At 37.3% G+C, this 25183-nt stretch overlaps 1 protein-coding gene across 1 annotated transcript in view; it reads left to right on the forward strand.

Moving 5' to 3' along the window:
• The window catches only part of SEL1L (SEL1L adaptor subunit of SYVN1 ubiquitin ligase), a 62996-nt gene that overhangs the window by 18285 nt on the left and 19528 nt on the right, over positions 1-25183 (forward strand). The window contains exons 4-11 of the mRNA XM_037017726.2: positions 1594-1761; positions 3099-3204; positions 4016-4178; positions 11992-12045; positions 12140-12199; positions 14207-14288; positions 14625-14779; positions 23654-23710. Coding sequence (XP_036873621.2) covers positions 1594-1761; positions 3099-3204; positions 4016-4178; positions 11992-12045; positions 12140-12199; positions 14207-14288; positions 14625-14779; positions 23654-23710 — 845 coding nt within the window. The remainder of the gene's footprint in view (positions 1-1593; positions 1762-3098; positions 3205-4015; positions 4179-11991; positions 12046-12139; positions 12200-14206; positions 14289-14624; positions 14780-23653; positions 23711-25183) is intronic.

Consider the following 25183-nt stretch of genomic DNA (forward strand, 5'->3'; position numbering starts at 1 on the left):
CATACTCTTGGCTTCAGGTGTACCTGTAAACTGGATAACGTTCTCTTTGGCTACAATTGAAAAGATGTCTGAAGACATCTTCACTTGCTTTGGTGTTTTTTTATAGCCACCCTGAATGTAGCAGGGTGTACCAAAGCTTGACTTGTCTCCTGATTCATTTCACCCCTACCCAGTAGCGTACTCCTCCTCTAGTGCTCTCAGTATGCACAGCCATCTACCCACTTCCCAAAGCCTCATACCTGGGAGCCTCCCGTGACTCCTCTCACCTCTCATCTGTACATCTAGTCTGTTACTAAATAGGTACCTTCCCACCTGGTGAGTACATCTAGTTCTTTCATCCCACTGTCCACTTCTTGCTACCATTACCTCTCAGTTAGACTCCTGTCTCAGCCTTTAAACTGGGCACCTTGTATCCAGCCATCTTTCCTCCATTCCATTGTCTACCCTCTTAAAAAAAGGTGAGCATGAGATGCCACACTTACTTAAAACTCTTCAGTGAGTTTCCATTGTTCTCAGGACAAAGTCCAAACTCCCTAATAAGATTTGTCAGGACCTCCCTAGTGTGGCTTCTCTGTGCTTCTTTAGCTTCTCTTCTTGTCCACTTGGGCACACCTCTTCATGGTGTGATGAGCTTTTTATTTTCTCTGATGTGCCCTGCTCTTTCATTTGGTTCTTAACACACACTGTTCCCTCTGTCTACACAGTACTTCTCTCCACCTGACCCTGCAGCATTTCAACCACCCCTGACTCCAATATGGCCATGAGGTTCAGTGTACACTTCAGTTCCTGACAGGGGAGGGTTTCTTTCCATAACATTGATCACATTTTGTGATCACATTTTTGACTGCTGCTACATTCAAATTTGCTTTAGAAAGTATTGCTTTGTAATACTTAACTAAGTAAGCATTAAGTTCTGTATAGCAGAAACCTCCACTCTGCCTCATTTCCAGCACCTGGCAAAATTCCCAGCACCTAGGAGATACTCAGAAAGAACTTGTAAACAAATCAGAGATACAGTCTCTACCTTTAACAAGCTCAAAGTCTAGTGAGAGCGTGAGGATGGTAAAGAAAGTACATTAGTGCATATGGTAAGTACTCTGATAAAATGAGTTCTTTTTATAGCAATACTGGCAGTAAGTAGGCTTATTGCCAGTGGGTATGCAAGCATGTGCCTGCGCAGTAGGCTAAGTGTTACCTCATCACACAGATACAGGGGTTATCAAGTGAGGATCCTGGCCATGGAACTTCCATTTTTCCCTACAAGCATTCAGGCAGTAAAAAGGAGAGTTGTGCTGAGCATTGGAATTGATTCAATTGCACTTGCCTTATTTTTTGCTCACCTGTTGGGCAGGGATTTCACAGTAGCCTTTTAACATTCCAGGGTTTTTATATCAAGACCTTCAGAAATTCTGAACTAGATTGGGTAGTCAGCTCTCAGGTTGTCCCTAAACAAAATAGGTGCTGGCTCTTTTCTGTTCCTCATTACAAATCATACATCTTCATTTTCAAATTCCAAGAGTTGAAATTGAAAGCATTAAATCCATAAATACCATAGGCACTGTTTGTGTTTAGATTTTTTTCTTATCTTTCCAGCTTTGACAGCTATTGAAGGCACAGCTCATGGTGAGCCCTGCCGCTTCCCTTTTCTGTTCCTGGATAAGGAATATGATGAATGCACCTCAGATGGAAGGGAAGATGGCAGACTGTGGTGTGCTACAACCTATGACTACAAAGCAGATGAAAAGTGGGGCTTTTGTGAAAGTAAGTGTTGCTCAGTAGGAAGTATGTCCACATTGCTTTATATCTCAGACATTTTTGAGGCCTTTTCCACCTTGGTCAGAGACGGCATTGATGATGTGGGTATAGCCTTAAAGAAAGGACTTAAGAGCAGGAGGGATGCACAGTGTACTGATTTCCAGGCTGTCACTTGGGGCAGCCTGTCACACTCATGTCTTATTTAGGGATGGTTTTGTGTTGGCATGCACAGGTTGTTCTACAAACCCTCAGGCAGGCTGCTAAATGAATTAATGTAAAACATTTTTTGGCAATTAAGGGAAAGACATTATGGTGAAGGCTAATAGTGGTTAGAAGAAAAATAGATAATACCTTTTTAAAATACTTTGAGCAAAATGTTCTGTCCCAGGGTAACATTTGACAGATACAGTATATTAATATCCCAAGTATTAATGTCAGTATAGAGAGGCTGACCTTCAGCCTAAGCTATGTTTACAGGAAAAACTTTCTAAATATAGAAGAATAACAGAAAACCTTGAACATACCTTTGTTGATTCCAAATAACTCTCAGAATAATGGCTCTGATAGAATATTTAGGCATTCCTTGATGATAACATCAGACATAGTCCATGTTTGGATGTAGGCCAGTATGATTAGGTACTCCAGTTTGATACATCAGATTTTGTTATGTTACAAGAAAAACTTATATTTGTTTAAAAATTGGTTCTAATGAAATACTCTCTAATTTCTCTTCATGAGTTCTAGATTTGTTAGAATGCTATATTACAGTAGCAAAATAATTTCAAGAAATCTAATAATTCTGTGATGTTCAGTGTTGTATCAGTGCATAAGAAAGAAACTTGAACATTAAATCAGAATCTGTATTTAATAAAAATCAAAAATCAATTTTTTTACCAACTTTTTGTTATGTAGCTTATCAAATACTTTCTCCTTATGAAGATATACAGCATTTTAGGTGAGATTAAGTGTCCTTTGACTGTAACAGCACTTTTCTGACTATTTTATTGTTTTTCTGTCCTTATTTTGGCTGACTTTGGAATATAATTATAAGCTACTACTGAAATTTTAGTTGAATTATATGAAAAGTTTTAGAATTACTAGCAGAAAAGTACCTTCCATTTCAGTGCGTTTTATTGTCTTTGTATTTGGTTTTGTTTTCCTGTCTTATCCTTACCAGATAAAGACCACACTTAAAGCAATGTGTCTTTACAGTCCTGTTTGGAAATAGTGAAAGATCATTGTGTTTGTATGACTGCTCAAAAGGAAGGGTTAATACTGATGTTTGATAAATAATTGATGTAGAATTAAAATCCATTTAAGTGCATCTGACGTGTTGTTTTTAGCTGAAGAAGAGGCTGCTAGAAGACGACAAATGCAGGAAGCAGAAATGATGTACCAGACTGGGATGAAAATCCTCAATGGAAGCAATAAGAAAAGCCAAAAAAGAGAGTAGGTAGCCCTGCCCAGTCCATTCCTCTGCTAAGATAAGCCATTATTGAGATAAATAGTCAACTCTTTTTTTTTTAAGTGTACTGCAAAAGACAGAAGATTTCTTAAGTTGCATTTTAAGAAAATTTAATATGGTATATGGATATTAAGGAAATTCTTTTATCATATTTTAGCTTGCTGGGATAAAAAGATTATAAATACTGATCACAAGAATGAACAGTGAGCAAAATGGAAATAATGGACTAAAGTTATCTAAGAGCCAAGAATACAGATAGTCTTCAGAATTCAAAATGACAAAATGAAAGGAATTATTGGTGTTTTCTTTGTTTATCATTTTGTTTTATAGTTTTCTTGTAGCCGAAGATTAAAATTTAGGAATTTGCACTTGGAAAAAAAGTATAAAACAAGTGATTGTGTTCTAACATCTTGTGTCCCTCTAATTTCAGCTGACTTATGTTACAGTCTGTGCAAAGATTGTAAAAGAAAATTGCAATGATTATCATTGGATTATATGCTGGATACCTTATTATTACAGTTCTCTCATTGCAAATCTAGTTAACCCCTTAACTAGGAATATCAGAATTAGATTATTCCAAGATATTGGCATAACAGAGAGAACTGGTACCTTATTTAAAAACAAAAGTAACTAGAATGTTTTCTACACATATAAGTAACACAACTTAGTGGAAATAAAGTATTAGAGGGATTCCATAGAATAAGGCAATTATTTATGTTTTTCGTGGATCTTGAAAAAGCTTTTAATGGTACTTCCAAAATATTGTTGATTTGTTTTTTAATTGCTTGTTTTAAGAGCATACCGGTATCTTCAAAAGGCAGCAGGCATGAACCATACCAAGGCCCTGGAGAGAGTGTCATACGCTCTTCTGTTTGGTGATTACCTGACACAGAATATACAAGCAGCTAGAGAGATGTCTGAGAAACTGACTGAGGAAGGCTCTCCGAAGGGACAAACTGTGAGTGTACTTTGAATGGAGAATATCTCCACATACACCATTTGTTTATTTCCACAGCACTTTACTGTCTATGTCCTGCCTTCTTTTAGCAAATAAGACTGGAAAGTAAAATACCTTTTTTAAATACCAAGTTTAAATACCTTTAAATATCAAGTTAAACTTTATCAAGTTAAAGTTTAAAGGAAAGTAAAATACCTTTAAATATCAAGTTTAAATTTGGCAGATCATTTTACCAGTCTCCTCAGTCTTTCTCGTTAGTCTGAGAACATTTATGGTCACTGAACACATTTTTGCAGTTGCATTTTGCCCCAAATCATATTTGTAATTTTCCAAATTACATCTGTAGAGAATAAAACATGAGGGGTAATTGTTTTTTGTATCTGAGATTACTCACCATTGCATTTTTTCCAAGGTTCGGATGCTCCAGCTTCATGTTGAGCTTGGTGGGTTTTTATTTTAATATTTTATTAATATTTAACAGCAGTACATGCCAATTATAGGAAACAAGAAATACAAATTTAAAGAACTAAGAAAGTAAACATCATATATGTATCACCCAGACATGAGCATCAGTTATGTTAATACATGCATACCCTTCTAGACCTTTCTCTGTGTGTATACATACATGTGAATTCTTTGTATACAAGATAAATACCATATGATTTCACTTACTTGTGGAGTATGAAAACAAAGCAAAACAAAAGGAACGAAATAGCAGTAGACTCATAGACACCGAGAAGGGACTAGTGGTTAAGGGGGAGGGGTTGGGGTGAGGAGGGGGAAGGAAGGAGATAAAGAGGCACAATAATTCACAATGTATGTTGGTCACAGCAACAGAAGTACAGCATGGAGAATACAGTTAATGATTCTATAACATCTTACTATGTTGATAGTAACTGTGCTAGAAGGGGTGAGGATTTAATAATATGGTTAACTGATGAATCACTGTGTTGTATATTTGAAACAAATATAAGATTGTATATCAACAATACTTCAATAAAAAAATAAAATTAAAAATGTAAGATCTGTCTGCAGCTCCATAACTTGCTCTTTTCAATCAATGGCCTTCACCTTTACAGTCCAGTAGATTTTTATATCTTATATCCATAAAATATTCATATGGTGTTTAACCAAAACATTTTCTTTATACCTGTTTTGTTCAAAGCAGAATCCAGTCCAGAAGTACACCTGGTATTTTGTTGTGATTTCTAGCACCTTTCTTCTCTGTGTTAGAGGTAGGGCCAGTGTTCCTACAGAATGTCCTGCCTCAGTTTGTCTACTTGCTCTTCAGAGTGCCCTTTAGTTTGTTTCTTCATCATCTATAGTTCCTAAAGCTGGATGTTCCCTTCAACAGCTAAAAGCTAATGAACTCAAGTGAAATATTTTTGGCTGGTGTGCATTATAGGGAATGGTCTGTATTCCATATTGTATCACACCAGTTAATACATAATATCTGCTTGATATTCCCCATTAGTAATGGTAAGACTAACACCATTAGGGGTCACCACATTTATTTAAAATTCCTTCAATAATTCAGGTTTATTGAAGATGTGGGATTTGCTTAAAGATTAAACAAATCTGGTCACAGAGGAAGTTTGTTTTCAGACTGTGTAAACTATAGCAGGAATTATGTCCATTGTGTTCTAGTACTGAATTCCTAACTAGGCTGCAACTCCTACATAGTCTCAATTCTAGTTTATAAAAAGGATATATCTTAATTGCTACCTTTCAAAGCTTTTTTCCCTTAGTGTAAGTCAATTTTTATAAAATTCATACATATATTCTTTATCGGCAGACACATTTGCCTCTGAAGAGTTTTATTTATAAAGCATCTTTTCCCTCTAATACCTTACAATACCACAGCACTTTATGCATTGCAAAGCATTCCCTCTGTGGTAATTAACTCTAGCTGATGAGGTAGACAAAGCCCCCAAATCACAGTGGCTTAACACTACAGGGAGTTATTTCTTTTCATGCCAAGGTTCTCCTGCCTGCATTTCTTCCACGTGGTGACTCAGGACCAAGGACTGTTTCTGTCATGTAGCTACAGCATTTGAAATACGGGGCTTCCAAGTCATCAGGAAAGGAGAAGGGAAGGCTAGAGCAATCTCTTGGGAGTTTTTAAGGACCAGACCTAAAAATGGCTTCCATCCCTTCTGGCTACATCCCATGATCATGGCCCTACCTGAGTACAAGGGAGACTGGGAATGTAGAAGAGCTCATGGATTTTAATAACTACTGGCACTTGCCATACCTGCCTTCATAACTTTATACTTTCATGTCATCAAGGATGACCCTTAGAGACAGAGGGCATACCCTTACCTATGTGTTGTTTGTTTGGTTGGTTGGATGTGTGTTTGGTTTTGTTAAGAAACTGGTGTGCATTGTAAAGTGACCTTTATCCCTTGCCACCTCTTTTTTTTTTTTTCTTTTTCAAACTTTTATTCATTTAATTAGCACGTGTGTAATGAAAACAGTGGATATGAAGATACGAATGTGATATTTCACAGCTACAAAGGAGTTCACAGTGCTATGAGGAACACATCTATACAACCTATGACTTTTTTTTTTTTTTTGAGAGGGTGTCTCTCATATTTATTGATCAAATGGTTGTTAACAACAATAATATTCTGTATAGGGGGGTCAATGCTCAATGCACAATCATTAATCCATCTCAAGCCTAATTCTCGTCAGTCTCCAATCTTCTGAAGCATAACGAACAAGTTCTTACATGGTGAACGAATTCTTACATAGTGAATAAGTTCTTACATGGTGAACAGTACAAGGGTATTCATCACAGAAACTTTCGGTTTTGATCACGCATTATGAATTATAAACAATCAGGTCAAATACGAATATTCGTTTGATTTTTATACTTGATTTATATGTGGATCCCACATTTCTCCCTTTATTATTATTATTTTTTTTATTTTTAATAAAATGCTGAAGTGGTAGATAGATGTGAGATAAAGGTAGAAAACATAGTTTAGTGTTGTAAGAGAGCAATTGTAGATGATCAGGTGTGTGCCTGTAGACTATGTGTTAATCCGAGCTACACAAGGGCCTTAAAACATCCACGGATGCAGATTTCTCTCAAAACGGTGGGGGGGGTGAGGTTCTAAGCCTCACCACTGTTGATCCCCAATTTCTCACCTGATGGCCCCCCTGCGACTGTGCCTGTCTTAGGTTGTTCCTCCCTTGAGGAATCTTACCCGTCTCTGGCTAACCAGTCATCTTCCGGGGCCATACAGGGAGATGTAAAGTTGGTAAGTGAGAGAGAGGCCATATTGTTTGAAAAGGTTAGCTTTTTACTTCTTTGCAGATTTATGCCCTGTGGCTTCTATGCCCAGCACTTGTCTCCAGGTATCTTTACCACCTGGAGGAATTATGATGCTCGGTAAATTCGATATGAGGCACGAATTCTATTTAAGGGTTGTAATTAGGAAGGAAGAAGAAAAGCTGTAGAGGTAGCGTATGGAAGAAAACATGGGAGGATTGATTATTTCTTTGCCATATCTTCTTGTAGAGTACCTTAAGCATGTATAGGTTTTAAACTACTAACTAACTTGCACATACATATTAACATAATAGGAATACAATGACATAAACTAAGCAAATCTATAATTACCAGCCATCTCCAGTGAAGCTAAGAAAACCAGTTAGGCACCCTAGGCATTTGTGAGGATTTGTCTATGATATGATGGATATTGTCCAACTGTACTTGAACAGTCTGAGAGAAATCACACAAATTAAAGCAACCCATTTCTGGGATCTGTTCACATCCCATATGTTCTTTTAACCGTAGATAGTCTATAGTCGTAAGATTTTGGAGCGCTACAACTTGCACCCCTCCCAACTCCTGGTTGAGTTACAACAGTACAGATCCACTCAAATTCGTTGTCTCACTGTATGTATATGCCAGCCTAGACATCTCCCTCCTCATTCCAGTGGCAAGTCCAGGAAACGGTGGGATGGACGCAGCCACAACCGAAGCATCGCCCGGATCTCTGTGGAGGCTTTTTGATGATCATCCCCTGGCACAAGTCCTCCAGAGAGTGCTGATGCCGGAAGCTCCTCCTCATATCGTATCTTAGTTCATTTTCTGGGTATCCAAGCTAGGCCTTGATCTTCTGCATAGAAACAAACAGACCCTTTGCCCACACTTTGACATGCCCTCTATACCACTGTGTAGAACTCATTGGAGGTCAGCACACAGGAACTGCTTTTTTTTTTTTTTTTTTTTTTTAGAGAAAGGAATATTATCAGAAAAGAGTACCTCCATAGCTGATCATCTGACACCCTTTAAGTGATCAAAATTAAGGATATTTAAAGCATGCGTTAATCTTTGATTTACCAATAGTTTTATCCTATCAAGAAGTAATCCCCCTTTTCTTTCTTTCTTTTTTTCCCTTTTTTTTTAATCTTTAATCTACACTTACATGAAGAATACTATGTTTACTATGCTCTCCCCTATACCAAGTCCCCCCTAAAAACCACATTACAGTCACTGTCTATCAGCATAGCAAAATGTTGTAGAATCACTACTTGCCCTGTCTGTGTTGTACAGCCCTCCCTCCCCTTTCTCCCTCCACCCCCATGCATGCTAATCTTAATACCCCCTTTCTTCTTCCCCCCACTTATCCCTCCCTGCCCACCCATCCTCCCCAGTTCCTTTCCCTTTGGTACCTGTTAGTCCATTTTTGGATTCTGTAATTCCACTGCTGTATTGTTCCTTCAGTTTTTCCTTTGTTCTTATACTCCTCAGATGAGTGAAATCATTTGGTATTTCTCTTTCTCCGCTTGGCTTATTTCACTGAGCATAATACTCTCCAGCTCCATCCATGTTGCTGCAAATGGTAGGATTTTTCCTCTTCTTAATGGCTGAGTAGTATTCCATTGTGTATATGTACCACATCTTCTTTATCCATTCATCTACCAATGGACATTTAGGTTGCTTCCAATTCTTGGCTATTGTAAATAGTGCTGCGATAAACATAGGGGTACATCTGTCTTTCTCAAACTTGATTGCTGCGTTCTTAGGGTAAATTCCTAGGAGTGGAATTCCTGGGTCAAATAGTAGGTCTGTTTTGAGCATTTTGATGAACCTCCATACTGCTTTCCACAATGGTTGGACTAATTTACATTCCCACCAGCAGTGTAGGAGGGTTCCCCTTTCTCCACAGCCTCACCAACATTTGTTGTTGTTTGTCTTTTGGATGGCAGCTATCCTTACTGGTGTGAGGTGATACCTCATTGTAGTTTTAATTTGCATTTCTCTGATAATTAGCGATGTGGAGCATCTTTTCATGTGTCTGTTGGCCATCTGTATTTCTTTTTTAGGGAACTGTCTGTTCAGTTCCTCTGCCCATTTTTTAATTGGGTTATTTGTGTTTTGTTTGTTGAGGCGTGTGAGCTCTTTATATATTCTGGACGTCAAGCATTTATCGGATCTGTCATTTTCAAATATATTCTCCCATACTGTAGGGTTCCTTTTTGTTCTATTGATGGTGTCTTTTGCTGTACAGAAGCTTTTCAGCTTAATATAGTCCCACTTGCTCATTTTTGCTGTTGTTTTCCTTGCCCGGGGAGATATGTTCAAGAAGAGGTCACTCATGTTTATGTCTTAGAGGTTTTTGCCTATATTTTTTTCCAAGAGTTTAATGGTTTCATGACTTACATTCAGGTCTTTGATCCATTTTGAGTTTACCTTTGTATATGGGGTTAGACAATGGTCCAGTTTCATTCTCCTACATGTAGCTGTCCAGTTTTGCCAGCACCATCTGTTGAAGAGACTGTCATTTTGCCATTGTATGTCCATGGCTCCTTTATCAAATATTAATTGACCATATATGTTTGGGTTAATTTCTGGAGTCTCTAATCTGTTCCATTGGTCTGTGGCTCTGTTCTTGTGCCAGTACCAAATTGTCTTGATTACTATGGCTTTGTAGTAGAGCCTGAAGTTGGGGAGTGAGATCCCCCCTACTTTATTCTTTTTCAGGATTGCTTTGGCTATTTGGGGTCTTAGGTGTCTCCATATGAATTTTTGAATTATTTGTTCCAGTTCATTGAAGAATGTTGCTGGTAATTTGATAGGGATTGCATCAAATCTGTATATTGCTTTGGGCAGGGTGGCCATTTTGACGATATTAATTCTTCCTAGCCATGAGCATGGGATGAGTTTCCATTTCTTAGTGTCCCCTTTAATCTCTCTTAAGAGTGACTTGTAGTTTTCAGGGTATAGGTCTTTCACTTCTTTGGTTAGGTTTATTCCTAGGTATTTTATTCTTTTTGATGCAATTGTGAATGGAATTGTTTTCCTGATTTCTCTTTCTATTGGTTCATTGTTAGTGTATAGGAAAGCTACAGATTTCTGTGTGTTAATTTTGTATCCTGCAACTTTGCTGTATTCCGATATCAGTTCTAGTAGTTTTGGAGTGGAGTCTTTAGGGTTTTTTATGTACAGTATCATATCATCTGCAAATAGTGACAGTTTAACTTCTTCTTTACCAATCTGGATTTTTTGTATTTCTTTGTTTTGTCTGATTGCCATGGCTAGGATCTCCAGTACTATGTTAAATAACAGTGGGGAGAGTGGGCATCCCTGTCTGGTTCCCGATCTCAGAGGGAATGCTTTCAGCTTCTCGCTGTTCAGTATAATGTTGGCTGTGAGTTTACCATATATGGCCTTTATTATGTTGAGGTACTTGCCCTCTATTCTCATTTTGCTGAGAGTTTTTATCATGAATGGATGTTGAATTTTGTCAAATGCTTTTTCAGCATCTATGGAGATGATCATGTGGTTTTTGTCTTTCTTTTTGTTGACGTGGTGGATGATGTTGATGGATTTTCGAGTCTTGTACCATCCTTGCATCCCTGGGATGAATCCCACTTGATTATGGTGTATGATCCTTTTGATATACTGTTGAATTCTGTTTGCTAATATTTTATTGAGTATTTTTGCATCTACATTCATCAGGGATATTGGTCTGTAATTTTCTTTTTTGGTGGTGTCTTTGCCTGGTTTTGGTATTAGGGTGATGTTGGCTTCATAGAATGAGTTTGGGAGTATTCCCTCCTCTTCTATTTTTTGGAAAAGTTTAAGGAGAATGGGTATTATGTCTTCTCTGTGTGTCTGATAAAATTCCGAGGTAAATCCATCCAGCCCCGGGGTTTTGTTCTTGGGTAGTTTTTTGATTACTGTTTCAATTTCTTTGCTCGTAATTGGTTTGTTTAACTTTTGTGTTTCTTCCTTGGTCAGTCTTGGGAGGTTGTATTTTTCTAGGAAGTTGTCCATTTCTTCTAGGTTTTCCAGCTTGTTGGCATATAGGTTTTCATAGTAGTCTTTAATAACTCTTTGTATTTCTGTGGAGTCTGTCGTGATTATTCCGTTCTCATTTCTGATGCTGTTGATTTGTGTTGATTCTCTTTTTCTCTTAAAAAGTTTCCTTGCCACCTCTTTTTATTCCTACAATAGTTTATCGTGGTCATCTCTTACTCATTTTTATATATCCCCCTTTGTTTAGATAGATAATGTATTGATACGATGATATAGGAGTTGTTTTGTCCTCATAATAGCCATGTATCACTCGAGATGAAGTAAAATCCATGTTTAAGTATGTTCAGCTTTGTTTTTCTGGTTAATAAAATCTTGAATGCACTTTGAGGTTCTTTAATTCCACAGTTGTGCATACATGTTGAGTTCAAATCTTAGTATTTAAAGATGATTTCATCTTCTCACAGTTCATGAAACTATGTCTATCTTGGATAAACTTCCGCCAAGGAAAGTGTTCTTACTTTTATCATTATATTTCAGGCTCTTGGCTTTCTTTATGCATCTGGACTTGGTGTTAATTCAAGTCAGGCAAAGGTAATATGTGTAAAACTTTATTGTGTGCTACAGTAAATTTGAATTGGGTCAATTTGTGCCTATGTTCAGATGAGCCTCTTTTGTTCTTTCACAGGCCCTTGTATATTATACTTTTGGAGCTCTTGGGGGCAACCTGATAGCTCACATGGTTTTGGTAAGTAAGACTTAGATGGAAGGCTAATAACATTAAGTAGCAGAAGAATTTTCAGTGTACAGGTGGCCATAACTTTTCTAACTCTCATGATTGAGCTCTACTTATATATTCATTAAGATCAAATATTCAGCTGAACATCTTTCAAATTCTTATTAACAGATATGACAATTGACTCTAAATGTGGATGAAAATTGGTAGAATCCACAATTCTTCTTCAAAATGATTAGTTTGGCTGATTGACCTTGAACTAGAGATCTGATAAATGCTCTTTTAAATTCTCTATAAATTGAAATTGTTTGTAAGAATCATTTTTTAGATTAAGTTATCACAGATTTTATATTTAAATTGATAAAGGACTTATACAAAGAACTGAGTCCCATAAATTTCACTGGAAAATATCTCACATTTTCTGAGTGGTTAAATATAAAGTCTTTCCACCAAATTATTTTCTGCTGAGGTGTTTAATCTGCCTTCTATTTTATAAACTGACTTTGGGTAAGTTACCTGACCTGTGATCCATTTACTGTGTTCCAGATGAATATATAAGTTGATTGCAGTAATATAGAGGATAGATAGAACAGAAATTCAACTACAGGCAGAGAAACCAGTCCACAATCTGGACAGGGTCTACAGATTTGGTCATTGATGGAATAAGAGACTTAACAAATCTAGCTTTCTGGCCTTCCTCGTGGATCCCAGATAATTTTACCTATGAATTCAAAAAATATTTAATGAGTACTTATCAATTGGATTCCAAAAATAAGTAAGATATAGTGCTGGCCCTCAACAAGCTTTTAATCCAAAAAGGGAGGCATAAGTAAAGAGACTATTAACAATACACTATAAGAACGTCAAAGAATTACCTGAAAGGTGCTTAACCCACTCTGACCTTGGAAGGGGGGATTTTAAGGAGGTATCCTCAGGAAAGAAACAACGAAGGTAGTTCTTGAGGGATGAATAGTAAGGAGAGAATGGAAGCAACAAGGGAGTGTCCAGGCAGCAGGAACAACATAGGCAAAGGGACAGTGACAAGAGCAAATGTGGTGTTGGTAAGAAGATACAAACACTTGAATTGGCTGGATGACAGTGCCATGTAGTTGATCCATGTGGAGATAGACAGGAATCACGTAAATGGGCTGTACATCATGCCAGAGAGCTTGCACCTTGTCCTGTTAAAGGGTAAACGGCTGAAGGAGTTTGAACAGGTAGAAACAAGGGTGTTGCTCCAATTTCTGAAGCATTCCTCACTAATTTGAAGGGTTTTTTTGTATTTGTTTTTTTAATCTAAGGTAACATTTATTCCTTAAACAGTAATTGAAAAGTTCTTTTTACATCAAATTTCAAGAAATGGGAAACGTATGACAAGACTATGTTAAATATTTTTGACAGATATCTTTTTTTTATTATTTACCAATCTTAAATATGCTACAGAGTAAGAACTTTAAATATACATGTTGTTATATAGTAATGCCCTAAGGATTGTTAAAATTTGTAGTTATTTCAGTCTGTGCTAAATAACTCCAGAGAGCTCTAATTTCTGTTTCCTGAATTTATAATTAGTTATCTTCTGCCTCCTTCTGAAGTCATTTTTTGCTGGTCTTATTATTCCTGCTTCAGTAGCTTCTTGTCATCCTTATTTTACTAATTTTTTGTTCCTCCTTTGCTAGTTTTATAAAAATTGTGTATAAAGTGAGATTAAAATGTTTAAGCAAGAGCGTACATAATTTTCTCTTGTAGGTAAGATGCACACATTTCGTATATAAGGTTCATGGCATCTATTTTGAATGCTGTAGGATCTTCATTATTTAATTCCTAGTTCTTAACTGTAGTTTGAGTTGTTGGAATTGCTGAATAAATTACCTCAGAACCTAGAATAAATGAGGTGGTAGTGTATGTGGATTAAAGGACAGTGAAATTACATTTGAGTGTGGTTAGCTTTATCTGTTGTGATGAGACTACCCCTAAAGTATGTGAAACTGCTGTCTTCTCATTGAAATTGTTTTGCAGGGTTACCGATACTGGGCAGGCATCGGAGTCCTCCAGAGTTGTGAATCTGCACTGACCCATTATCGCCTTGTTGCCAATCATGGTACCTATTTTTCTGCCTTTCATCTTACCAAAAAAAAGAGCAGCATTAACTTTTAATACATCTCTTTTTATTGTACTGCTGAAAATACCATGAATGGTTCTCTCAAGTGGAATCACTTTTACACTAAAAGTCCTTTTTTTTCTCTTAATTTTGCTTTGGGTTCCTCTTAAATATTTTGGGGAAAAAGACCGATTTGGATCAATTACTATTTTGTAATCTACAGATTACTATAGAACATTTTCCTTTAACATAGTGCCTGTTGACACTTAGCAGCTAAATACTTCCATCTGTGGGACTATCCTTCTGACCTTCCTCTATTTGTCCCCCCCGTTTCAGTTGCTAGTGATATCTCACTGACAGGAGGCTCAGTGGTACAGAGAATACGGCTGCCTGACGAGGTGGAAAATCCAGGAATGAACAGTGGAATGCTAGAAGAAGATTTGATTCAGTATTACCAGTTCCTAGCTGAAAAAGGTGATGTACAAGCACAGGTATGTATTTGAGCATCTCGTGGAATGTCCTAGTGTATTGGATATTGTAGTCGGGGCAAGCACTTAAATCTGTATATAAGTAACATTTTCATTGCTCTGCAGTTATTCACTACAGATTAGAATCAGCTGAGGGGCATTTTTAAAAAATACCTGGAGTCCCACATTCTCAAGACATCCATCATCTGGGATGTGGCGTAGGCATTGATAGATTCTAAAAGCTGGCCAGGTGACTGCACCACAGTTGAAACTGCTGCTTAAACAGAACAGCATTATGCTAATGATGAAGGCTCATACCAGAGTCACCAAGGATGAAAACTACTTTTTCTAAATAAAGTCTCTTGAACTTCAGAGCTATTTACTCTTCATGTTTCCTTTGCTTATCTTAGACTGTAATTTCCTCAAAGCCAAGGACTGAAGCAGGAATGTTTTATGTAGATTTTGAAATATCCATCAAATACTGTGTATAATTTGTTGTTTCATGCGTTATTTTGATAATAAAGTAAAAAGAAGAACTTTAACAAGTCTTTTTTTCTATTAAGTTTACAATTCTGATTTAAATATAAATGCTTAAATATTTAATATAAATATGATATAAATATAGAGATGAGCACTAGTTACTTCTTAAAAACAATTAATTTTAAGACTAACAGGAGTCTTATGTTAGGGAAAAAAAACCTGCAGTGAAAGATAGAGCAAAATCATAGCCCATGAAAATAATAATAAAGTTATGTTGCCTGCTTGGCATCTTTCTTTTACACCTAAAATTCAAATTAAATTAAGACAATCTAAAATTAAAATTCAAAACAACCTAATTGCCCAACAGTAGGGAATTATTTAGTTCAAATATGACATTCCAGTACAATGGAAATCTGTATAGCCATTAAAAATTATGTGGAATACTACTTAAGGTGGAAAGCCGATTTCAGTGTATTAAGTGGAAAACTCAAAACAATGCATGTGTGGTATAGTATACATTTTCTTTCTTTTTTTGATGTACTGAATTATGACATGAATACAGAAAAGTATGCAAATCTGAAGTGCACAGCTCAGTGACTTGTCGCCCAGTGAGCCTCTGTGTACCATGGCTAGCCCCCCAGGACCTCCTTCTTTGGAACTCTTCATCACAAAGCCCTCATTCCTCCCCATAGGTAACCCACCAAGCTGACTTATAACACTACAGATTGGTTTGATGTCTTTTTTTGATCTTGTGTGAAAAAATCATATAGCACTTTTTGGGTATCAACTTCTTTTTGCTCAATATTATTTTTGTGAAATTAATCCATGTGTTTCCATGTAGCTGTAATTCATTTCTTTGCCTTGCTATGTGATATTTCATTGTATAAAAATCACACAATTTATTTATCCCTTTTAGTCTTCCCAGATTTGGGCTATTGAAATTATGCTCTGAATATTCTAGAACATGTCATGTGCCAGCAATGTCTTAAGTTTTCATAGCTTTATAGATCTTGGTACCTGATAGAATATGTTCCTCCACTGCCACATTTTTTTTAATTCATTTTATTATCATTAATCTACAATTACATGAGGAACACTATGGTCACTAGACTCCCCCCTTCACCAAGTCCCACCTACAAACCCCATTACAGTCACTGTCCATCAGCATAGTAAGATGCTGTAGACTCACTACTTGTCTTCTCTGTGTTGCACATCCCTCCCTATGCCCCACCCCACATTATACATGCTAATCGTAAGGCACCCTTTCTCCCCCCCGCCCACTTATCTCTCCCTTCCCACCCCTCCTGCCCAGTCCCTTTTCCTTTGGTAACCATTAGTCCATTCTTGGGTTCTGTGATACTGCTGCGATTTTGTTCCTTCAGTTTTTCTTTGTTCTTATACTCCACAGATGAGTGAAATCATTTGGTACTTGTCTTTCTCCACCTGGCTTATTTCACTGAGCATAATACCCTCTAGCTCCATCCATGTTGTTGCAAATGGTAGGATATGTTTTCTTGTTATGGCTGACTAATACTCCATTGTGTATATGTACCACATCTTCTTTATCCATTCATCTATTGATGGACACTTAGATTGCTTCCATATCTTGGCTATTGTAAATAGTGCTGCGATAAACATAGGGGTGCATCTATCTTTTTCAAACTGGGCTGCTGCATTCTTAGGGTAAATTCCTAGAAGTGGAATTCCTGGATCAAATGGTATGTCTTATTTTGAGCTTTTTGAGGAACCTCCATACTGCTTTCCACAATGGTTGAACTAATTTGCATTCCCACCAGCAGTGTAGGAGGGTTCCCCTTTCTCCACAACCTCACCAACATTTGTTGTTATTTGTCTTTTGGATGGTAGCAATCCTTACTGGTGTGAGGTGTTATCTCATTGTGGTTTTAATTTGCATTTCTCTGATGACAAGCAATGTGGAGCATCTTCTCATGTGTCTGTTGGCCATCTGAATTTCATCTTTGGAGAACTGTTCAGCTCCTCTGCCCATTTTTTAATTGAATTATTTGCTTTTTGTTTGTTGAGGTGCATGAGCTCTTTATATATTTTGGATGTCAACCCTTTATCGGATCTGTCACTTAATGAATATATTCTCCCATACTGTAGGGTACCTTTTTGTTTTATTGATGGTGTCCTTTACTGTACAGAAGCTTTTCAGCTTGATACAGTCCCACTTGTTCATTTTTGCTGTTGTTTCCCTTGCCCGGGGAGATATGTTCATGAAGAAGTCGCTCATGTTTATGTCCAAGAGATTTTTGCCTATGTTTTTTCTAAGAGTTTTATGGTTTCATGACTTACATTCAGATCTTTGATCCATTTGGAGTTTACTTTTGTGTATGGGGTTGGACAGTGATCCAGTTTCATTCTCTTACATGTAGCTGTCCAGTTTTGCCAGCACCATCTGTTGAAGAGACTGTCATTTCCCCATTGTATGTCCATGGCTCCTTTATCAAATATTAATTGACCATATATGTTTGGGTTAATGTCTGGAGTCTCTATTCTGTTCCACTGGTCTGTGGCTCTGTTCTTGTGCCAGTACCAAACTGTCTTGATTACTGTGGTTTTGAAGTAGAGCTTGAAGTTGGGGAGCAAGATCTCCCCCACTTTATTCTTCTTTCTCAGGATTGCTTTGGCTATTCAAGGTCTTTGGTGTTTCCATATGAATTTTTGAACTATTTGTTCTAGTTCGTTGAAGAATGTTGTTGGTAATTTGATAGGAATTGCATCAAATCTGTATATTGCTTTGGGCAGGATGGCCATTTTGACGATATTAATTCTTCCTATCCAAGAGCATGGGATGAGTTTCCATTTGTTAGTGTCCTCTTTAATTTCTTTTAAGAGTGACTTGTAGTTTTCAGGGTATAGGTCTTTCACTTCTTTGGTTAGGTTTATTCCTAGGTATTTTATTCTTTTTGATGCAATTGTGAATGGAATTGTTCTCCTGATTTCTCTTTCTATTGGTTCATTGTTAGTGTATAGGAAAGTCACAGATTTCTGTGTGTTAATTTTGTATCTTGCAACTTTTCTGTATTCCAATATCAGTTCTAGTAGTTTTGAAGTGGAGTCTTTAGGGTTTTTTATGTACAATATCATGTCATCTGCAAATAGTGACAGTTTAACTTCTTCTTTACGAATCTGGATTCCTTGTATTTCTTTGTTTTGTCTAATTGCCGTGGCTAGGACGTCCAGTACTATGTTGAATAACAATGGGGAGAGTGGGCATCCCAGTCTTGTTCCCGATCTCAGAGGAAAAGCATTCAGCTTCTTGCTGTTCAGTATGATGTTAGCTGTGGGTTTATCATATGGCCTTTATTATGTTGAGGTACCTGCCCTCTATACCCATTTTGTTGAGAGTTTTTATCATGAATGGATGGTGAATTTTGTTGAATGATTTTTCTGCATCTATGGAGATGATCATGTGGGTTTTGTCCTTTTTCTTTATGTGGTGGATGATGTTGATGGATTTTCGGATGTTGTACCATCCTTGCATCCCTGGGATGAATCCCACTTGGTCATGGTGTATGATCCTTTTGATGTATTTTTGAATTCGGTTTGCTAATATTTTGTTGAGTATTTTTGCATCTACGTTCATCAGGGATATTGGTCTGTAATTTTCTTTTTTGGTGGGGTCTTTGCCTGGTTTTGGCATTAGGGTGATGTTGGCTTCATAGAATGAGTTTGGGAGTATCCCCTCCTCTTCTATTTTTTGGAAAACTTTAAGGAGAAATGGGTATTATATCTTCTCTGTATGTCTGATAAAATTCCAAAGTAAATCCATCTGGCCCGGGGTTTTTTTTCTTGGGTACTTTTTTGATTACTGTTTCAGTTTCTTTGCTGGTAATTGGTTTGTTTAGATTTTTGTGTTTCTTCCTTGGTCCGTATTGGAAAGTTGAATTTTTCTAGGAAGTTGGCCATTTCTTCTAGGTTTTCCAGCTTCTTAGCATATAGGTTTTCATAGTATCTCTAATAATTCTTTATATTTCTGTTGGGTCCGTCGTGATGTTTCCTTTCTCGTTTCTGATTCTGTTGATGTGTGTTGATTCTCTTTTTCTCTTAATAAGTCTGGCTAGAGGTTTATCTATTTTGTTTATTTTCTCAAAGAACCAGCTCTTGGTTTCATTGATTTTTTTCTATTGTTTTATTCTTCTCAATTTTGTTTATTTCTTTTCTGATCTTTATTATGTCCCTCCTTCTGCTGACTTTAGGCCTCATTTGTTCTTCTTTTTCCAATTTTGATAATTGTAACGTTAGACTATTCATTTGGGTTTGTTCTTCCTTCTTTAAATATGCCTGGATTGCTATATACTTTCCTCTTAAGACTGCTTTTGCTGCATCCCACAGAAGTTGGGGCTTTATGTTGTTGTTGTCATTTATTTCCATATATTGCTGGATCTCCATTTCAATTTGGTCATTGATCCATTGACTATTTAGGATCGTTTTGTTAAGCCTCCATGTGTTTGTGAGCCTTTTTGCTTTCTTTGTACAATTTATTTCTAGTTTTATACCTTTGTGGTCTGAAAAGTTGGTTGGTAGAATTTCAGTCTTTTTTGAATTTACTGAGGCTCTTTTTGTGGCCAAGTATGTGGTCTATTCTGGAGAATGTTCTATGTGCACTTGAGAAGAATGTGTATCCTGTTGCTTTTGGGTGTAGAGTTCTATGGATGTCTATTAGGTCCATCTGTTCTAGTGTGTTCAGTGCCTCTGTGTCCTTACTTATTTTCTGTCTGGTGGATCTGTCCTTTGGAGTGAATGGTGTGTTGAAGTCGCCTAAAATGAATGCATTGCATTCTATTTCCTCCTTTAGTTCTGTTAGTATGTGTTTCACATATGCTGGTGCTCCTGTGTTGGGTGCATATATATTTATAATGGTTATATCCTCTTGTTGGACTGAGCCCTTTATCATTATGTAATGTCCTTCTTTATCTCTTGTTACTTTCTTTATTTTGAAGTCTATTTTGTCTGATACTGGGACTGCAACACCTGCTTTTTTCTCCCTATTGTTTGCATGAAATATCTTTTTCCATCCCTTGACTTTTAGTCTGTGCATGTCTGGGTTTGAGGTGAGTTTCTTGTAAGGAGCATATAGATGGGTCTTGTTTTTTTATCCATTCAGTGACTCTATGTCTTTTGATTGGTGCAATCAGTCCATTTACATTTAGGGTGATTATCAATAGGTATGTACTTATTGCCATTGCAGGCTTTAGATTTGTGGTTACGAAAGGTTCCAGGTTACTTTCCTTACTATCTAAGAGTCTAACTTAACTCACTTAGTATGCTGTTATAAACACAATCTAAAGGTTCTTTTCTATTTCTCCTCCTTTTTCTTTGTCCTTCAGTCTTTATATATTAGGTATCAAATTCTGTACTTTGTGTCTATTCCTTGATTGACTTTGGGGATAGTCAATTTAATTTTGCATTTGCCTCGCAATCAGCTGCTCCACCCTCCCTACCGTGGTTTTACTACCTCTGGTGACAGACAGCTATCCAACCCTAGGAACACTTCCGTCTATAGCAGTTCCTCCAAAATAGACTGCATAGATGGTTTGTGGAAGGTAGACTCTCTCAGCTTTTGCTTATCTGGAAATTGTTTAATCCCTCCTTCAAATTTAAATGATTATCTTGCCGGATAAAGTAATCTTGGTTCCAGGCTCTTCTGCTTCATGGCATTAAATACATCATGCCACTCCCTTCTGGCCTTTAAGGTTTCTGCTGAGAAGTCTGATGTTAGCCTGATGGGCTTTCCTTTGTATGTGATCTTATTTCTGTCTCTGGCTGCTTTTAACAGTCTGTCCTTATCCTTGATCTTTCCCATTTTAATTACTATGTGTCTTGGTATTGTCTTCCTTGGGTCCCTTGTGTTGGGAGATCTGTGCATCTCCATGGCCTGAGAGACTACCTCCTTCCCCAGATTGGGGAAGTTTTCAGCAACTACCTCCTCAAAGACACTTTCTATCCCTTTCTCTCTCTCTTCTTCTTCTGGTATCCCTATAATGCGAATATTGTTCCGCTTGGCTTGGTCACACAGTTCTCTCAATATTCTTTCTTCTTAGAGATCCTTTTTTTTCTCTGCCTCAGTTTCTTTGTATTCCTCTTCTCTAGTTTCTATTTCATTTATGGTCTCCACCATATCCAACCTGCTTTTAATGCCCTCCATCGTGCTCTTCAATGATTGGATCTCCGATGTGAATTCATTCCTGAGTTCTTGGATGTCTTTCCTTACCTCCATTAGAATGTTGATGATTTTTATTTTGAAGTCCCTTTCAGGAAGAGTCACAAGGTCCATATCATTTAAATCTTTCTTGGGAGTTGTATTAATAATTTTACTCTGGACAAAGTTCTCCTTTGGCGTTTCATGTTTGTATATGGCGCCCTCTTGTGTTCAGAAGCTCTATTCTGGAGCTGCTGAGCCCCTGAAGCAATTTCGGGTGTCACAGGGGAGCAGTACTGGGGGAAGGAAAAAGCTGTTCCTGCCTCCCAGCTGCTGTGCCTGTCTCCACTACCTGAGCCAGTGGGCCAGTCACACAGGTATAAGTTTTTGTCCCAGAGCAGCCGGATATGGATCCCTGATTTCCACAAGCGGCTGGAGTCCCAGTCTCCCCAGGAACTCTGCCTATATTAACTCTCCCGCCCTGTAGTAATGTGAGTCTCATGAAAGCACCATGAAATGTAGGTTTGTGCTCCCAGCGCAGGACTTTGGAGCTAAGTATTCAGCAGTCCCAAGCCTTCCACTCCCTCTCTGCTCTGTTTCTCTTCCTCCTGCTGGTGAGCTGGGGGGAAGGGCTCGGGTCCCGCGGAGCCACAGCTCTGGTACGTTACCCCGCTGGGTGAAGTCTGCTCTTTTCTCCAGGTGTGTGCAGTCTGACGCCATCCTCTTTCCTGTTGCACTCTCAGGATTAGTTGCGCCATCTATATTTTCTACTTGTATCCAGTTTTAGGAGGAAGCCTCTGTCTCTCCTCTCACACTGCCATATTTAATCCCCGACTGCCACATTTTTGTATTAAGGTCTGATTTTCATTGTTGATTTCTTTTGACCCATATGTAATTTGGTGAATTGTTTAGCTTCCACATACATGGGGATTTGCTACTACCTTTCTTTTTGTTGATTTCTAGCTTAATCCGCTGTGGTCAGAATATGCTTTGTATGATTTCAGTTGTTTGTGATTTCTTGATAATTGCTAATGACCCATCTCATGGTCAGTTTGGGCAAATATTCTGCATACTAAGAGAATATGAATTCTACTGTGTGAGTGTAGTGTTCTATATGTCTCAATTGAGTGATTTTTCTTAATCCTATTGTTCAAATCTTCTGAATCCTCACTGTATTTGTCTGCTTTTTCTGTCCATTGGTGAGACAATACTGTTTAACTCTTCCACTCTGAATATGATTTCTCTCTTTCTCCTTTTAGTTCTGTCAGTTTTCATTTATATATTTTAGGCCATGCACATGAATGCATACAGATTTAACATTAGCTTTCTGTTGAACTAACTTCTATATCATGAAATGTCCTCTTTTATCTCTAAAAATGTTTTTTTTGCTTTAAATTATAATTTTCCTGGTATTAGCATAGCTGTGCTGCTTTCTTTTGGGTAGTATTTATGTGAAATATCTTCCCCATTTGTATGTTCAGCCTTCTTATGTTTAAGGTATGTTGCTTGTAAGCATCATAAGTTGTGTTTTTATTATGCATTCTGACAGTCTTTTAAATGGAGTATTAGTGATGTATTTGGGTTTACATTTTATGCCTTACTTGATTTCTTTTATTGTGCTTTCCCATATTCCCTTTTCTCTCCTTTCCTGCCCTCTTTTGGTTTGAGTGTTTTTTTACTACTCTGTCTCTTCCTCTCTACCAGGAGAGTGGTTAGAAATTCTTTTACTACTCTTTTATCTGAGATCTAGTGTGAATGAGCACTTTTACCATTTCCTGGACAATGTGTAACTTAACGTACTCCACCTATGTTTTAATTCTACATATTTTTGAACCCCACAAGGTATTATTCTTCTAAGTAGTCCATGTAATTTATATTTACTCACAAATTTACCTTTCCATTGCTCTTTATTTCTTACCGCATCTCCCCAGGATAGTTTTTCTTCTTCCTGAAAACATGTATTAGTATTTCCTTTAGAGTATGTTCATCAGTGACAAATTCAGTTTTAGTCTGTCTAAAAATTACTTTATTTCACCTCCATTTCAGAAAGATATCTTGTAATTAAAAGCAGATATTTTTAGTTTCTAAAAAATGTAAGTTAAAGTAGAATAGTAGTATCTTTAGGAGTTAAGACTGAATCTGATTTTTTTGAGTTACCAGCAGAAACCTTGTTTATGATCAATTGATTTTTTGTTCTGATTTATACACCAGATGCTATCATTTACTTTTGTCTCATTTTTGTTAACTTTCAGGTTGGTCTGGGACAGCTGCATCTGCATGGAGGGCGTGGAGTAGAACAAAACCATCAGGTAATTTCCTGCCCCTAGGGTTCCGCATTTCAGGTTGCAGAGAGCAGTGGTGCTCCAGATGCATTTCTTGCCAAGTCAGTGACAGTAGCAGGTTTTGTTACTTAGACAGTCTTCATAAATGAACTTCCAAGTTCTACCTAACTGTTCAGGAAGCTGAAGAATAAAAATGTGGTTATACTTCATAGTGGTGGAAAAGGTTTTATTAATTCTAAACCCTTGTTCTCAGTATTGCTAGAAATACACATTCAGTGTCTTGGTTTTTTATGTGATAGAAGTCTGTCTTAAAACTTCTATTAGAAAGTACTTCATAGAACTGAGGAAAACTCATTCTTAAGTTTGTGAGAAATTAGGAGCATGCAACTGTAACAGATCTATATCCAGTCTGCTCTGTGTCCTAATTATCACTCCCCTCTTCCACTCTTCCCATCAGTACACTGTATCACTTGTGGGAATCATCTACTGCTTGCATTCCCTAAGCAACAACCTATCTTTGTACACCACACATCTGATCATGTGATTCTCTTAAAACTCTTGAGCAGTCCATGACTTCCAGTAGCTTAAAGACAAAAACCTTTAACACAACCTCCAAGGCCTTTTACAGACTCTCTACCTCACCAGTCCCTTGCTGTCTGAGTCACGGATGCACAGACCTTTTCTCACATGTTTGAAAATATCAGGAACTCCCCTGTCTCAGGAATTCTGGACTGCTAGTCCCTCTATCCAGAGTGAATATTACCCCACCTCCTTTCTTCATATAGCTAATTCCTACTCACTCTCCAGAATGCAAGTCCAGTATCTCTTTCCCTAATGTATCTCCATGGACTCCTCACCCCAAACCAGAAATAGGTTATGTACCACAGATACAATTTTTGAAGATCTCTAATCGTCGTGGCCTGTGTCCGTTGCAAATTAGTAATCAAGTTGTTTCCTCTGCTAGAACATAAGGTCCAAAAGAGTGTGGACTGTATCTGCCTTATTTGCTACTTTATTCCCAGCACCTGACAGTACCCAATGCATAGTAAGTTCCCAATAAATGTTTGCCAGACCAATAAAACTCTGTTTTCCTACCATACCAGTTAAATATTCTAATTAAGATTATTTCATATACTGTATCCCACCAACTTGAAGAATTAGATTATAACAAAATACACTTATTACTAAAACCTTATCAAATATCTATGCTTTTTTATTCACACAGCATTTTGACAACTTTCATTGTCTTTAGGTCATTAAAGTGTATGTTAGGCCAGTGAAGCATCCGATGAACTGGTTAATTAAAATGTCAGGTGAGAGAACAAAGTTCTGGGTAAAAGTTTACTATATAACTTTTATACAGTAAGTTTGGGAATATTCTTGCTGGCTTATGCTGCCTACCTACAAAGCAACTACACAGTGATAAATTATTTCACCAGCTTCACAGAAGGAACAAAAAGAGTTCCTAATTATGTAATTACATTAATTCAACAAGTATTT

Source organism: Manis javanica, chromosome 8 (genome assembly GCF_040802235.1).
Source record: "Manis javanica isolate MJ-LG chromosome 8, MJ_LKY, whole genome shotgun sequence".
In the NCBI taxonomy this organism is placed as follows: Eukaryota; Metazoa; Chordata; class Mammalia; order Pholidota; family Manidae; genus Manis; species Manis javanica.